Raw genomic sequence first — 16018 nt, forward strand, 5'->3', positions numbered from 1 at the left:
GAACATTTTCTACATCCGAAGTCGGTTGTGGAACTAATTAAATTCGTATGCAGAGGTACCACTGTAAATGCAATGAGGCAGTCCCTCTTTGCTTGTTAATGTATGCTATGACTATGGTGTTGTCCCTTATTAACACAACTGAATTCCTTATCAAAGTCTACCCCTGAAGCACTTGATTTATCAGGTGGGAGTCCCACCTTATTTCTATTAATAGCTAAGCTACAACCTTAGTTGGAGAAGCAGGATGATATAAGCCCAAGGGAACCAACAGGAAAAAATAGCCCAGAAGGAAAGGAAAGGAATAAACTACAAGAGAAGTAATGAACAACTACAATAAAATATTTTAAGAACAGTAATAACATTAAAATAAATCTTTCATAAACTTAAAAAAAGGGGAAGAAAAATAAGAAACAATAATGTGCCCAAGTGCACCCAAAAGCATGAGAACTCCACCTCAAGACAGTGGAAGACCATGGTACAGAGGCTATGGGACTACCCAAGAGTAGAAAAAAATGATTTGATTTTGGAGTGTCCTTCTCCTAGATGAGCTGCTTATCATAGCTAAAGAGTAAAGAGTAAAGTAACCACTGAACAATTACAGTGCAGTAGTTAATCCCTTGAGCAAAGAATTGTTTGACAACCTCAGTGTTGTCGGGTATTTGAGGAGAGCGGAGAATGTGTAAAGAAAAGGCCACACTATTCAGTGTACGTGTAGTCAAAGGAAAATATTATCTGTAACCAGAGAGAGGGATCCAATGTAGTACTGTGTGGTTCAGTCAAAGTACCCATAACTCTCTCAAACAATTTTTCTTCGCCCAAGGGGTTAACTACTGCACTGTAACTGTTCAGTGGCTACTTTCTTTTGGTAAGGGTAGGAGAGACTCTTTAGCTATGGTCAGCAGCTCTTCTAGGAAGAAACTTCAAAATCAAACTATTGTTCTCTAGTCTTGGTAGTGCCATAACCTCTGTACCATGGTCTTCCACTGTCTTGGGTTAGAGATCTCTTGCTTCAGGGTAAACTCGGGCACACTATTCCATCCTACTTCTCTTCCTCTGGTTTTGTTCAAGTTTTCATAGTTTACTTAAGATATATTTATTTCAATGTTGTTACTGTTCGTAAAATATTTCATTTTTCCTTGTTTCCTTTCCTCACTGAGATATTTTCCCTGTTGGAGCCCCCAGGCTTATAGCATTCTGCTTTTCCAACTAAGGTTGTATCCTAGCAATAATAATAATAATAATAATAATAATAATAATAATAATAATAATAATAATAGTTGTAATATCTCAATAGGTGGCTGGTGACCTGGCCAACCTACTACAGAAGCATCTCAGAAAAAGGTTTTTGTCATGCACCTGCCAAAAAAAATTGTCCAATATATCTTGCTTTACTGGAAAATGATGGGAAGATAATGGGCTGCCGACCAGTGAAACTCGAAACACCACTGAAGAAACCGCTGGATGAGATGCCCAAGTGCAATGAGTTTCCCCAATGAGGACGATGTCCCAGAAGACATTAATAATGCAGAGTCAGGAGTTCTCTCTCAAATGGGAAAAAGTGTTATCTCTCTGAGCCTACTGATGTTATTGTCTGGTGGAAAGACTTTAGCTACTACTGTATCTACTTGCATGCCCTGGTGCTTCAAGTTCTACTTGGGCATGATGCCAGACTTTTCCCAATTTATCACAATCCACACACTGTGACAAATGAGAGTAGTCGGTCTCAATCCTGAAGCAACTGCTTCTTGGAGGAGGCAAGGATCATCCAGTCATCAAGATAGCTCATAAGACGTATCCCGTTCAAGAGGGCCCAAGCTGGGACCAAAATGAACATTTGGGTGAACACTTGGGGAGTGATGGACAGCCAAAAGAAAAAGGCTTTGAACTACTATAATACTCCCTAGAGGATAAAGCAGAGGTACTCTACTTAGAACTGGTGGATGGGTACTGGAAAATAAGTATCCTTCAGATTTACCTAAAACAAGAAGTCTTCCTCTCTCTGATGCACACCTCTTGTCTGACTTCCCTGGAGCATAGGGAAACAGCAGTATCCCTTTTCTTCAGGACCCAGTTGGCCCATTGATTTACTTACTGGTGTGCCACGCAGACCACTGCCTCTACACCAGATGGAACCAACTTCCTGTACTTCACCAACATTTCAAGTAGTGGCAAAGGTGACTGCACTGGACTACTCATCGATATAGGAAACTGTCAGGAGACTGGCTATGGAAATGTTTCCATAGCAGCAGACACAATAGCTGAGAAGAATATATCCTCTGTCTACTCTTTTTTCCAGTAAAACTACCAGCAACACAGGAACTGTGTGATCAAAGAGGAGAGAGCTATGCTTACACTCTCTGATGTGTAGTCTCTCCTCTGTCAAGTGTGTATAGAAAACAGGAGCTTGCTCAACCAGCAAGTCCCCAGCGAATTCTTAGGCCAGGAGACCTGCGAATTTATTCAGTCCAAGGAAATGCATTCAAATTCTGATCAAAGTAGCTTAATGAGATCTTTCATCCTTGATGGGCGCCAAAAGCGCTGACGAATAACTGACAAACGCACCTTACCAGGAACCACAGTAGCCTCTTCAATGTTATTGCACTCGCCAATGAATGCAAGAGCATCAACAAACACCCTGTCTCATGATTTTCCACCTTCGCTAGACTAGAGTTGGGCGCTGTTGGTGTGCTCAAAACCAGTCTCAACAACAGGCTCAAGAATGGAACTGGAGGTATGCCCCAAGATTCTGAAAAGAGGCCTGATTAACAATAGGCCTCCCTTTCAGAAGCAGCACACCCTTTAGCCCTCAGGACCTTAGAAACTTGACAAAGTATAGCATACATGAGCCTCTCCAGAGTGTATTTGGTGGCGCACATGTGACTGCCTTGTATACCAGTCACATTGTGACAAAGAACCTTGCTGCTGATTGCATGCACACTATGCGGCATCTCAATGCTTGTGAGAGCAGTCCTGGGTTGTCACTTGTTTCTATTTCTGGTCTAGAGAGAGTGTGAGAACTTTCCAGCACTTGACTAGCCAAGTGGGGAAAGTACAGGCGACAAGTGACGTTCTTCCCGCTCAATCATGTGGGAGTATCACATGGAGAACAAACATACAACGACCTATTTTGTAGTGATCAATTTAGCAATGATTGATCAAAGTAAGACCAATCTCAAGGAGAGTGAGGATCGTATTCCCGAGCTAGTTCACAGGAGTGACGAGACTGAGGTGTACCTCAATGGAAGAGGTGCAGGATGGTGCCTTTCATCTAAACAGACAATGTATGTATTCGGTTCGGTATGAGAACTGTCACCAATAGCGAGAGCTTAAACCTATGTAACGCAGGCTGAGACACTTTCCCTGTCTGAGTTGGTTCTCAGTACCGCACCACTTCTTTCTCTCGTAATAGGTAGTAAGTTGGCCAGGGCACCAGCCACCTGTTGAGATACTACCACTAGAGAGTTATAGGGTATTTTGACTGGCCAGATGGTACTACATTGGATCCTTCTCACTGGTTACGGTTCATTTTCCTACACACATACACGCTGAATAGTCTGGCCTATTCTTTACATATTCTCCTCAGTCCTCATACACCTGACAACACAGATTACCAAACAAATCTTCTTCACCCAAGGGGTTACTGCCCTGTAATTAATCAGTGACTACTTTCCTCTTGCTAAGGGTAGAAGAGGACTCTTTAGCTATGGTAAGCAGCTCTTCTAAGAGAAGGGGACTCCAAAATCAAACCATTGTCCTCTAGTCTTGGGTAGTACCATAGCCTCTGTACCATGGTCTTCCACTGTCTTGGGTTAGAGTTCTCTTGCTCGAGGGTACACTTGAGCGCACTATTCTATCTTATTTCTCTTCCTCTTGTTTTGTTAAAGATTTCATATTGTATATAGGAGATATTTATTTTAATGTTGTTACTCTTCTTAAAATATTCTATTTTCCTTTCCTCACTGGGCTATTTTCCCTGTTGGAGCCTCTGGGCTTATAGCATCGTGCTTTTCCAACTAGGGTTGTAGCTTAACTAGTAATAATAATAATAGAATGATCAGTCAAATGTCAAGGAAAATGCGGAAAAGGGGGATAACTCTTCATCCAAACCAACAGTGTGCGCACTTGGTTCTGCACTGCACTCACTCGCACATGTAAGCGTTGAGAGATCCGTCAGAGTCTTGCGCAACTTCGTATGTCATTTTTCCTGGACTTCTTTGACTATCATCATCTTCAAAGTAGCAGTGTCTGAAGATCTAACAAAGAAGAGACAGAGGAGGAGGAACACACATGCTTCTTCTTGCCAGCATTCTCCAGAGTCAAAGTCTTGGAAACCAATAGTGACACGTCCAAGAAGTCTCTTCAAAAGTAGTAACAACACCAGCAGGTGCCACACCTTTAGGCACCTCCATGGGAGAAGCAGAGTCAAAAAGACACTGCATGGGGTAGCCTCATAGGTCCTGGTGGTAGCAAAAATAGCTTTCTCTCACCTACGTAGCAGTAGAGATGTCCGAAGTAGAACAACTTCTTCAGGTTCAGGTTGTCTTTCTTATTATACAACCACATATAGCGAGAGGATGACCGTGAACATACCCGTAACTTGCAAGAGGCACAATGATGATGAGATTAATGGCGGGTTTGCACATATACCTGTCACACATTTGTGGCCTACCTGAAAAAAAAATCTGCATATCATTGTACTTTTCATTTAATTTATCCAGGGCTACCCAACAAAATAGCATATCTGCACATTTATTTACCTAAAAGAAAAAAAAGATTAAAACAGCCAAAATTTGAGACGCAGTAAGATTACATGTGTACTGCTAGCAGCCAAGGACAAAAGTGAGCATCCAGGTAACTGATAACAGTTGGGTGGGGTTTCCTTGACCCCTTCCAGTAGCTCTATTTCTTTTTTAAATTCTAACAGCTGCTCCAGCTTCTTTGAAGTCATAGTTTTATTAAAGGATAGCAGTTTGTATTCATAAAAGAACAGATACATTTTTTGAAGAATTGTGTCATAATTGTGTAAATACTTAACTCAGCTATAGGTTAAGGACAAAGAAATGAATATCAATGATCTTTAAATGAAAATAGAAATGTATTTCTTTAATCAATGGAATGAGTTTTGCATTAAAAATGCTCATATTTTTAATCATAATTACCTTCCCTAATTGCTGGAAACAGATTTTTGCTGCCAGAAGACAGTAGTGTGGCTCAGTAGGAAGTAAACGATGCACCTCTTGTAAAACAACCATGGCTCGAACATTCTTCCGTCCACACATTAACGCCAAAGCAAATTGTTGCCACACATGTGTGGCCTCATAAGAAAACTTCATAGCTCTTTCAAAAACCTGTAAATAATAATGGTGTTCAAAGATGAAAAGGGAATCCAAAGTTGATGAAAAAAAATAATTATGATCTTGATTACATGCAATATGTATATTCCAGATTTTACACACAAAATCAATGACATTCAGTGTATGTTATATCATTCTGGAATTTCAGAGGAAACTTCCAGAACTTTAATAATAAAATCTATTCCATTTTCTACCTGCAAGTTTCTCATCCATAAAATAAAAAAGTATTTTCTCTACATAATATACCTCCATTTTGAAGACCAACCACCTTGGCTTTCAAATGTACCTGAAGGACGGTAACAACAACAAGTAGCAGTTATTATGAAACTCTTAAAAGTATCAACAAATTAAAGCCATTGATGAAATCTATCAACTCAGACATATCAATGGGAGTTAGGAAAGAGGAGAATTACGACTGGCATGTAAGTTTATTTCCAAAGAATCTTACCAGACACACATATGTGGATACCACACTTCTTAAAAGGTTGGGAAGGGATAACTAAAATCATCATGGACAGAATATTTTCAAAACCAATTTTGACATAAAAATTATTAAAAGGAGGAGATATACCAGCCCAATGAGGATCAACCAAAAGGCTTACGCCTGAAAACTTAAAGCTGAGGAAACATGAAGATTCCTGCAGGAAACACATGGATGCCACTAAGGCAATCGCCTTGAATGAAAATTTTATTAGAGAGGGGGAAGATGTGTCCCAAAAGCGCACACACGAACACACACACACACACACACATATATATATATATATACTGTGTATATATATATATATATATATATATATATATATATATATATATATATATTTATGGGCTCCGACCCGTGCCGCCCAGTGAAATGCTCCTTTTACATCATTCCTAAGGTAAAAACTGCTATGAATTTACCAGAGAAAAAATTGTATAGGAATGCTAGGTTGAACCCAGCTCTCTCACCTTAATAAGGTGTCGGTATAATACTGGGGCGTGAATAAATCACAACCAGAGGTCTCGCACCATTTAGATATCTCCTGTCAATATCCCCCAACAGCGAGGCGCCGTTCAACATCCTACTACTACTAGCGATCCCACTCCAGTGACGACACTCCTTTTCATAGCACGCGCTATCGATACTTATTTTGCTCTCGGTGAGTGTTTTTCGCTGGTTTACCTGGATTTACCTCAGGATGTCGGACTCTACCGTCACCCCATCTAAGTTAAGTACCAGATCTATGAGTTTTGAGATTTTGGAGGGGGCCTTGCCCTTATTTGCTTATATTATGACAGTTTTATTTTTCACGACACCGCGTCGGGTCTTTCATGGCGCTCGGCCTCCTCCTCTCTCTCTCTCTCTCGTCGTTCTTAACGCTTTACAATGAGTCCTCCATACTGATTGTTTCTCGTTATGAACTTTCTGGGTATCCACGGTTCACACACCGTGTTATTTTATTATATTGATGTCCTGTTATTACGATAACAGTTATTACGATATACGTTAGCGTATTCTCGTTAGGTTGGCATGCATGGTAGCCTTCGGGCGTTTATATTTCCATTAATTTTGTTTTACGTTCGCACGCCACGGACATGCTTCTCATTATTAACGTCATTCTTTTTTCTTGCATTAGCTCGAGGGACTTTCATGAGTCAGATATTAGTTTTTCATTTTGTCGGCACTTCACTGACTCTGTGTTATGTTGGTAGCCCTGCCAAACTCCCCGCGCTGTTAGGCTTGGTTTTCTCCTGTCTCAATGTTTGTCCACTCGTTTGTTTTACGATTAATGTATCGTTATTTTTATTATTATTTTATTATTTTTATCATCCAGCATGCCTTCCTATCTTATTTTACCATGTGTTATGTTTATTATAGTGTTTTTTAGTCTTTCCGTGTGATCATATCAATCGTGGGTCTGGCAGGTTGGTATACCTGCTATCGCCCCACTCCTAGCCTCCCTCCCGCCCGGTACCCCCCACCCCAGAGTTACCTTCCCCCTCTCTCTCCCATGTCGAGTTAGAGTCACTATGTTGCGTTATGTCCCCCCCCCCCCCCCCCGGGGCCTTTCGCTCTCTTAGCACGGGCGGTTCCCGTTGATTCGTGAGGCTTGCTATTATCATTATACATTAACGTACTTTATTTTACACTTTTTGTACTACTCTACCTGGTCGTAGTCGTTTTCTTTCCGTCGCTCGTTTGGCAAACGGTCGACGGGAAGTTTTCTGCTCGGTCCGTGGTACCTTGTCATGTTATATTATTTTATTTTATTTTGTTTTGTACGTGCTACTCCCTCTCGGTCCCGCACTTCACGGACCCATTAAAGATCCCTCCCCCCTCTATGGTGTCCCGCACCTCACGGACCTCATATAGATATATATATATATATAAAGACTTTCATTACGGGATCCCCGGACGTAGCTTTTATACATTACCATCTGGTCGAGTTGTTTAGTCCCTCCGCCTTCTCCGGCGGATGTTCACGAGCCCTGAGCCCTCTTGGTTGTCTCTCCAGAGCCAACGTTACGTATTATTACTTGGATTAACTTTATATATTAGTCACATATATATATTTATTTATATATACGATCCTAGTTCTCGAACTTCCCTTCCCCCTTTTGATATGATCACGGTTACGGACTGACTTATTCTCTTTCATAATACAGTCGTAATAAAATCTTTTATCATGATATTGATATAATTTAAGCACCCGGGGCCCCCGGGCCCCTAATTTGCTTTCCTTCAAGATACTTGATGTATATAAAAAATTTTTATCATGATATTGATATATATTTTAAGCTCCGGGGCCTCCGGGCCCCAAATTTGCTTTCCTTTAAGATACTCATGTATCTTTTATTTTACAGACTGTACGCTGTGCGATGACGGCATGTGCCGCTGTCCTCCATCAACCCTGCGGTCATGACGTGTGTCGTTCACACGCCCACTGTTCTGTCCAAGTGGATGACTTAGCTGTTTGGCATCCAGACAATTGTGTAGTTTGCTACAAAATGACCTCCACTCTAACATCTGATTTGGTGAGTGCAATTTCTTTTAACATTAATACAGACTTGTAGGGAGTTACGATTAATTTCAATGGTTTACATTAATTACGATTAATTATTTTTAAGGCCACAGTCCTCTGGACTTCCCGCATACCTTTCACTTCTTGTCTACGAAGTCCTTGGACTTCTCCACTTTTCTTTGGCACAAATATCCCTCGCTAATAGTCTGTTCTCTTTCAGAGCTCCCAACTTGAAAAAGATACAGCTCAGGATACCCTCAAGGTCTGGATTGGCGGGTTCGCCCGCAACGTGAAGGCCAAACAGCCTTATATCCTCTCTGAGGAATGGTGTTCCCGTCTCTACCCCCATGCCAAAACTTCAGCTGCGGTCCCCAAAGAGTTGGCGGACCCTATCATTGAGAGGATCGAATCCCTTCTTCTGGCCCCGGACCAAGAAGAGACAGGCGGCACCCTAACTGAGGACGTCGTTACCCTCAACCTCGATGTAGAACCTATGGCTCTGGATGAACCCGACGCAGGTAGGGACGTAGGCGAGTCAGGTGGTTCCCGGGCTAAGATTCCTCTCCCTAGCCCGGCTTTCTCTTCTACTTCTGAACACTCTTCTTTTCAAGGTTTTCCGGGGATCTCAGTCCCCGGCCTGTTATCCCCAAGGTGAAGGCTCATCGTAAGCCTTTATATAAGACCCACAAGTCTTCCAAAGACCACAAGTCTTCGAGATCATCATCTTCGAAGGCTAAATCTTCTTCCACCAGAGTCTCTCAAGACCAAATTGCTGTGCCCTCAACCTCTCACGTAGTCGTCTCCGTTCCGGCACCTGTTCCCCCCCCCGGCGGAATCATTTAACCCGGTGTGGATTTTTCAGAGAAGATGTTTGCTTGTTTTGAGTTGATGCTATCATCTCATACACAGCAATCGCAAGAGAGAATAGCTTCCATGGAGAGCCTAGTTCAGGGACTCATGCGCTCGGGGCTGCCACCGCCACAACAGCAATATCCCATCCCCGACGCCTCCAAGCTTCCTCCGTTCAATAAGAATAACCCTTGGAGGTTAGCATTGCATGCCCCCCTCTCGGAGGGTATGTTGTCAATTGAAGGTTTCGGTACCCGGCCTCTTGAGGATTATGAATTCTAACCGCCGGGTCTTGAATTCCCCTTCCCCGGCTACGCTCGCCTCACGGAAGAGGCTCTAATTCGCTTGGTTAAGGTCCCAAAGGAGACTGTTATTTTTCCTAAAGAACAGGCACAGTCTGTCTTGGTCCGCGTGTTCAATGAGTGGGACTGCTTGAACACAATGATTACGGCCTACAAGAGTTCTTATAACATGTTTGTGGCCGACGAACAGACCCCTACCCCATGTGCGACCAAGATCATAGAGACGGTCTTTCAGGCTATCAAGGAAAAGAAGCCTTTACCTCAACTCAGGGAGACCGACTTAACCTCCCTTCTCTTTCCGGGAGACAATGAATGTTGGCGGAACGCCCCAGCTACCTTCTCGGTAGGTAAGTTGAGCCCGGACTGTGCCTCGACGCAGTTCAGCGAATGGCTTCCTAAACTCCCGGAGTCTCTCATTAAATTGGAATTCGAGTCGAGGTGTAGATTCAGCAGATTCCTTAATTCGGTTGCCCTTTCTGAATTGACCGTCGCCACTTACAACGAGGAGGCCCTCTTCAAGGTCCTCACTAAGTCGCTTTTACAAAACTTTATGGCTGACGCCTATGATTTTGCAAACGCCAGGACCCATTGTCGACGACACGTTCTATCCGAAGCCACGATTAGGCACGAACCTAATAGGCTCATCAAAGCTCCAGTCTGGGGCTCGGATCTTTTCCCAGAGGACTCAGTTAACTCGGTCCTTATCGACACAGCTAGAGCCAACCAAAGCCTCAAGGTTAGGTGGGGCCTGGTTTCAAAGAGGAAGTATGAGCCAACTAGTACCCCAATTCGAGGTAGGAAGAGATTGAGGCCCTTCCAATCTTCCCAATTCAGACAACCTCTGCAAGTGGTTCAACCGGTCTCTGTCCAACCTGCTCAAGGGTCCCAGCCTTCTACCTCAAAGGGCCAACAACAAGAGCAATACGTTCTGGTCCCTCAGTCTCAGATCGCCTCGACTTCCTTCTCCCCCGCCTTTAACCCCACGTATGAGTCTCAGGGCTCTTTCTGTGGCTACCAGTGTCACAGGGGTTCCAGGGGTGCCTTTCGTGGCCGAGGTGGCGGAAGGGGTTACCACCGAGGCAAGTCTTCCCGCGGAAGCAGAGGAGGCAAATCATCCTCCAACCATTGAGAAACTGCAGGTAGGAGGGAGATTGTACAAATTTCGGGACCATTGGAAGTTCAGCGATTGGGCTTTCAGCATCATCTCAAAAGGCCTAGGGTGGAGCTGGATACAGGGACCTCCTCCACCGAACAGTTTTTACCAACTACCAACGGAAGAACTACGTTCCTTCACAAAAGATCTGCTACTAAAGAATGCAATCCAAAGCATACGTCGCTTAAGATTTCAAGGGCGCTTGTTCAGCGTGCCAAAGAAAGGCTCAGACAAACGGAGAGTAATCCTGGACCTGTCTCGTTTAAATTCCTTCATTCATTGCGACAAATTCCATATGCTTACCGTCTCGCAGGTGCGGACCTTACTTCCCCGTGGGACCGTCACCACCTCCATCGATCTTACAGATGCCTACTATCACGTTCCAATAGCAAGGCCTTTTCGTCCTTTTCTGGGCTTCAAGCTAGGCAAACAAGCCTACGCATTCAAAGTGATGCCATTCGGGCTCAACATAGCACCCAGAATCTTCACCAAACTAGCAAGAGACAGTAATTCAAGAGCTTCGAACTCAGGGGATGCAGGTAGTGGCCTATCTAGACGATTGGCTAATCTGGTCAGACAATGCCCAGAATTGCCGCATAGCAACGAAAAAAGTCCTAACCTTCCTTCGACAACTGGGATTCCAAGTCAACCTCGAGAAATCCCGCCTGGTCCCGGAGACCAAGTTTCAATGGCTGGGACTACAATGGGACCTGTGCTCCCATACGCTGTGCCTCCCCAAAGCCAAAAGGAAGGAAATAGTGAGGAATATAAAACAATTTCTCAGGGAAAAGTTGACCTCCAGAAGGAACAAAGAGAGGATCCTAGGTTCCTTACAGTTCGCCTCCGTGACAGACATCGTCCTAAGGTCCAAACTCAAGGACATAAACAGAGTATGGCGCTCCAGAGCAACCACGAAACGCCGAGACAGACGTGCTCGCCTTCCCCCAATCCTGAGAAAAAGTTTGCAGCCTTGGACGAAGATCAAGAATCTTTCCAAGTCGGTTCCCTTACAACATCCGGTCCCGGGACTCGTCGTTCACACAGACGCCTCCTTAACAGGGTGGGGAGGTTACTCCCAACACAAGAAAGTCCAAGGGTTATGGTCACCGGTCTTCCAACAAATGCACATCAATGTCCTAGAGGCCATGGCAGTCTTCCTCACTTTAAAACGTCTCAATCCAGCTAGGAATCTCCATATCAGACTGGTTCTCGACAGTGCAGTCATAGTACACTGCATCAACAAAGGAGGCTCCAGATCAGCCCAAATAAACCACATCATGTTGCAGATTTTCTCCATGGAGGCATCGCACAAGTGGCACCTGTCAGCAGTCCATCTAGCAGGAGTCCGGAATGTGGTAGCGGACTCCCTTTCCCGGACGACTCCGCTAGAGTCGGAATGGTCACTAGACAATCGATCTTTCCAGTGGATACTATCTCAAGTCCCAGGTCTCCAGGTGGATCTGTTTGCGACGGAATCCAATCGCAAACTAGATTGTTACGTAGCCCCCAACCTGGACCCTCAGGCTTATGCCACGGACTCTATGATTCTAGATTGGAATACCTGGAAGACGATTTATCTGTTTCCTCCGGTGAATCTCCTGCTGAAAGTTTTGCACAAACTCAGATCCTTCAAAGGTCAAGTGGCTCTCGTAGCCCCCAACTGGCCCAAGAGCAATTGGTTCCCCTTGTTGCTAGAACTAGGTCTCCGCCCCCGGCGGATTCCCAATCTGGTGCTAACACAGACAGTACAAACTCACAATGTGTTCGCTTCCTCAAGGATTCTGAATGCCCTAACTTTATGGACTTCATGAAGTTCGCAGCCCAACGAGGTGCAAACATCGATTCTTTGAATACTATTTTCATGGAATCTGACAAAAGGGAATCTACTCTCCGTCAATATGACTCGGCTCTTAAAAAATTAGCTAAGATCTTGAAAGATTCCCAAGTTGAGAAAATGATGATGAACCTAACTGTGACATTCTTCAGAACTCTCTTCGAATTAGGCCTGGCAGCCAATACAATTACTACAATCAAGTCAGCCTTGAAAAAGATCTTCCATATTGGTTTTGACATTGATCTAACGGATTCATATTTCTCATCCATTCCGAGAGCTTGTGCCAGACTAAAACCTTCAACTCGCCCTAGCGCAGTTTCCTGGTTTTTGAACGATGTTCTTAAGCTAGCCTCTGACACCCCAAATGAATCCTGTAACTATATGGCATTATTAAGAAAGTCACTTTTTCTTTTGAGCCTCGCCTCTGGCTCCAGAATCTCAGAATTGTCAGCCTTATCTAGAGACCCAGGTCATATAGAGTTTCTCTCTTCGGGTGAGGTCCTTCTCTCCCCTAACAAAGTTTTCCTGGCTAAAAATGAGGACCCCCAAAACAGGTGGTCTCCCTGGAAGATTGTTCCACTTCCTCGGGATCCATCCCTGTGTCCAGTTACCACCCTGAAATCCTACTTAAGTAGAACTTCCACCACAACCGCAGGGCCCTTATTTATTAGAGAACACGGAGGAACTATTACCCTTAAGGGAATCAGACAACAAATTCTTTATTTCATTAAACAAGCTAATCCTGAATCATTCCCACATGTCCATGATATTCGAAAATGAAAAGGACTTTCATTTTTTATTTGCATATTAATTAAATGCTTCCATTACTTAGGTGTGAAAATGAAAATTGCTTTATATTTATTTAATTTGCCAAATACACAATTCGTGATCTTTTATTTTAGAGGAATCTAAACTGAGCTTGTTGTCACAGTTACTTACAATCTAATTAGCTAGTAAACTACCGAGATCACCAATTGAGTGTTTATATTTAAGAAAACAGAAGTCTGTTCCAGTTCTTTTGTTCTGGTAGATCAGTTCAACGTGAGGCAGAGTGGAGAGAGGTTTGTCGATCCATCATTATATATATCCGGCCGATCGACGATCCTATGGTTTTATCCGGAAATTATCTTCGCTCTGGATTTAGATTTATTTAACCTCATGAACTCAAAGTAGTATATAAGTGCGACATCGATGGGGCTCATAGAGACGGCAACCTGGTATTATTCCGTATATCGGAAGTTTGAACCCCTGAGAGTACCACACCACCTCGTCCATTAAAGTGCAGCTTTATTCCTGCCGGGCTTACATAAGATGTGAGTAACTTGGTGATTATGCACGCTCAGTATACTTTAATTTATAACAGTTAACAATTCCTTTCATGAATTGTGGCAGCCAGCGTGTCTGCTATTAATATTTAATATAATTTGACCTTGAACATTTTAAATTATACTGTATTTGGTGTATTTTATCAACTTTAAACGCAATTTTCACTGTTTCACCTTTAATATAAATTCGAGTAGATTATCGTGCTTGGCTTGTTATTTGTCAAGTTGTTTTCTTTATATAGCTCGAACTTTCTTAAGGGTAATTTTTTTGAGTGGGGCTAGATGCTGTTTTATATCCTTTTACAGTGTATTGTTTCATAAATTTCAGGTCAGTGTTGAATAAAGGGATATATGGTGAAGAAAATATTACTGCATACGACCACTTGGTAATTTGAGTGGTTGAATATTCTCGAGGACTTCGGAACGGCAACTCAGCTTACTGCTTTCCATTATTATCTATGTAAACGATCAGATATATTGTTAAATATAGTCATTTTAGAACTATATATTTTATTATATCCCAGAAGTTTATTCAAAGTAGCTACCAATAATTAATTTTTTCCACCATATGAAATTTGATGAGCTCTCAAAATATACGGGTTGGAAGTCCCCTAAAGTTTTCAAGCGCCACTACCTAAAACCTTTAGAAGCTCTTAGATTTGCCACAGTAGCTGCAGGGAATATAGTTCCTCCTGAAGGTACTGAGTCCTAATCACAACGTCTTGCTCTATCCTCTTTCCCTCCTGCCTAGCTTACCTATTGTTCCTACCTGTTTTGTTTACCATACACCCTTATGGTGTATTATTTTATTATTCATTGATCAATTTCACGAATTGTTTTTTATTTCACTTGTTCTTGAAATCCCCGAGCTGATTTTATTTTGTTATGTTAGATCTTTGTTATGGATTTACTTTTGCTTGGTTCTCTCTATCATCCCCTGATGGGATTTTGTACCATGTTCATATTCATATCTATGATTGAATATTTACCTTTGCATTTTTGATTACCAAGCTTGATTACCACTATTCATATCTGTTGAATTTTACCTACGGGTTTCATTATTGAATTGTTTACCATGTCTATTTATCACTGTCATATACATGTTGATCTATTTTTACGGGATTCCTCATCCCTCCCTTTTGATATTAAAACTCATCAGCTATGTTATTTTTGTGTTATTCTCTCCTCAGGTAGTTAGCCATATTGGGTCCCCATTCTCTGGTACGATTTCACTGGGCGGCACGGGTCGGAGCCCAGAAAAGGGATTTTGACGTAGGAAAAATCTATTTCTGGGCGAGAGACCCGTGCCGCCCAGTGAACCCACCCGTCCCTCCCTGATTGGGCCCCAATCTGGGGTGCTATAAGGAAAGACGTCACTGGCGTGGGATCGCTAGTAGTAGTAGGATGTTGAACGGCGCCTCGCTGTTCGAGGATATTGACAGGAGATATCTAAATGGTGCGAGACCTCTGGTTGTGATTTATTCACGCCCCAGTATTATACCGACACCTTATTAAGGTGAGCGAGCTGGGTTCAACCTAGCATTCCTATACAATTTTTTCTCTGGTAAATTCATAGCAGTTTTTACCTTAGAAATTATGTAAAAGGAGCATTTCACTGGGCGGCACGGGTCTCTCGCCCAGAAAAGGGATTTTGACGAAGGAAAAATCTATTTCTGGGCGAGAGACCCGTGTCGCCCAGTGAAATGCTCCTATAGCACTATTTCTAAGGTATATAACTGCAATATATTACCAGAGAAAAAATTGCATGGGAATGCCAGGTTGAACCCAGCTCGCTCACCTGTATAAGGTGTCGATATAATACTGGGGCGCGATAAATCACAACCAGAGGCCTCGCACCATTTAGATGTCTCCTGTCAAAATCCCCGAAAAGCGAGGCGCCGTTCAACCTCGTACTACTACTAACCAACCCACGCCAGTGACGTCACTCCTTATAGCACCCCAGATTGGGACCCTATTAGGGAGGGACGGGCGGGTTCACTGGGCGACACGGGTCTCTCGCCCAGAAATAGATTTTTCCTTCGTCAAAATCCCTTTTCTGGGCTCCGACCCGTGTCGCCCAGTGAAATCGTACCAGAGAATGGGGACCCAATAAGGCTAACTAATATAGCTGATGAATTCTAATATCAAAAAAGAGGGACATGGAAACCCGTAAACAGATCAACACGTAAAAGACAGAGA

The 16018-nt window shown here is 43.0% G+C and overlaps 1 protein-coding gene across 1 annotated transcript in view; it reads right to left on the reverse strand.

The window, feature by feature from the left end:
• The window catches only part of Ttc7 (tetratricopeptide repeat domain 7), a 631216-nt gene that overhangs the window by 399395 nt on the left and 215803 nt on the right, over positions 1 to 16018 (reverse strand). The window contains exon 7 of the mRNA XM_068382742.1: positions 5160 to 5348. Coding sequence (XP_068238843.1) covers positions 5160 to 5348 — 189 coding nt within the window. The remainder of the gene's footprint in view (positions 1 to 5159; positions 5349 to 16018) is intronic.

The sequence above is a fragment of the Palaemon carinicauda genome, chromosome 1 (assembly GCF_036898095.1).
Source record: "Palaemon carinicauda isolate YSFRI2023 chromosome 1, ASM3689809v2, whole genome shotgun sequence".
NCBI lineage: Eukaryota > Metazoa > Arthropoda > Malacostraca > Decapoda > Palaemonidae > Palaemon > Palaemon carinicauda.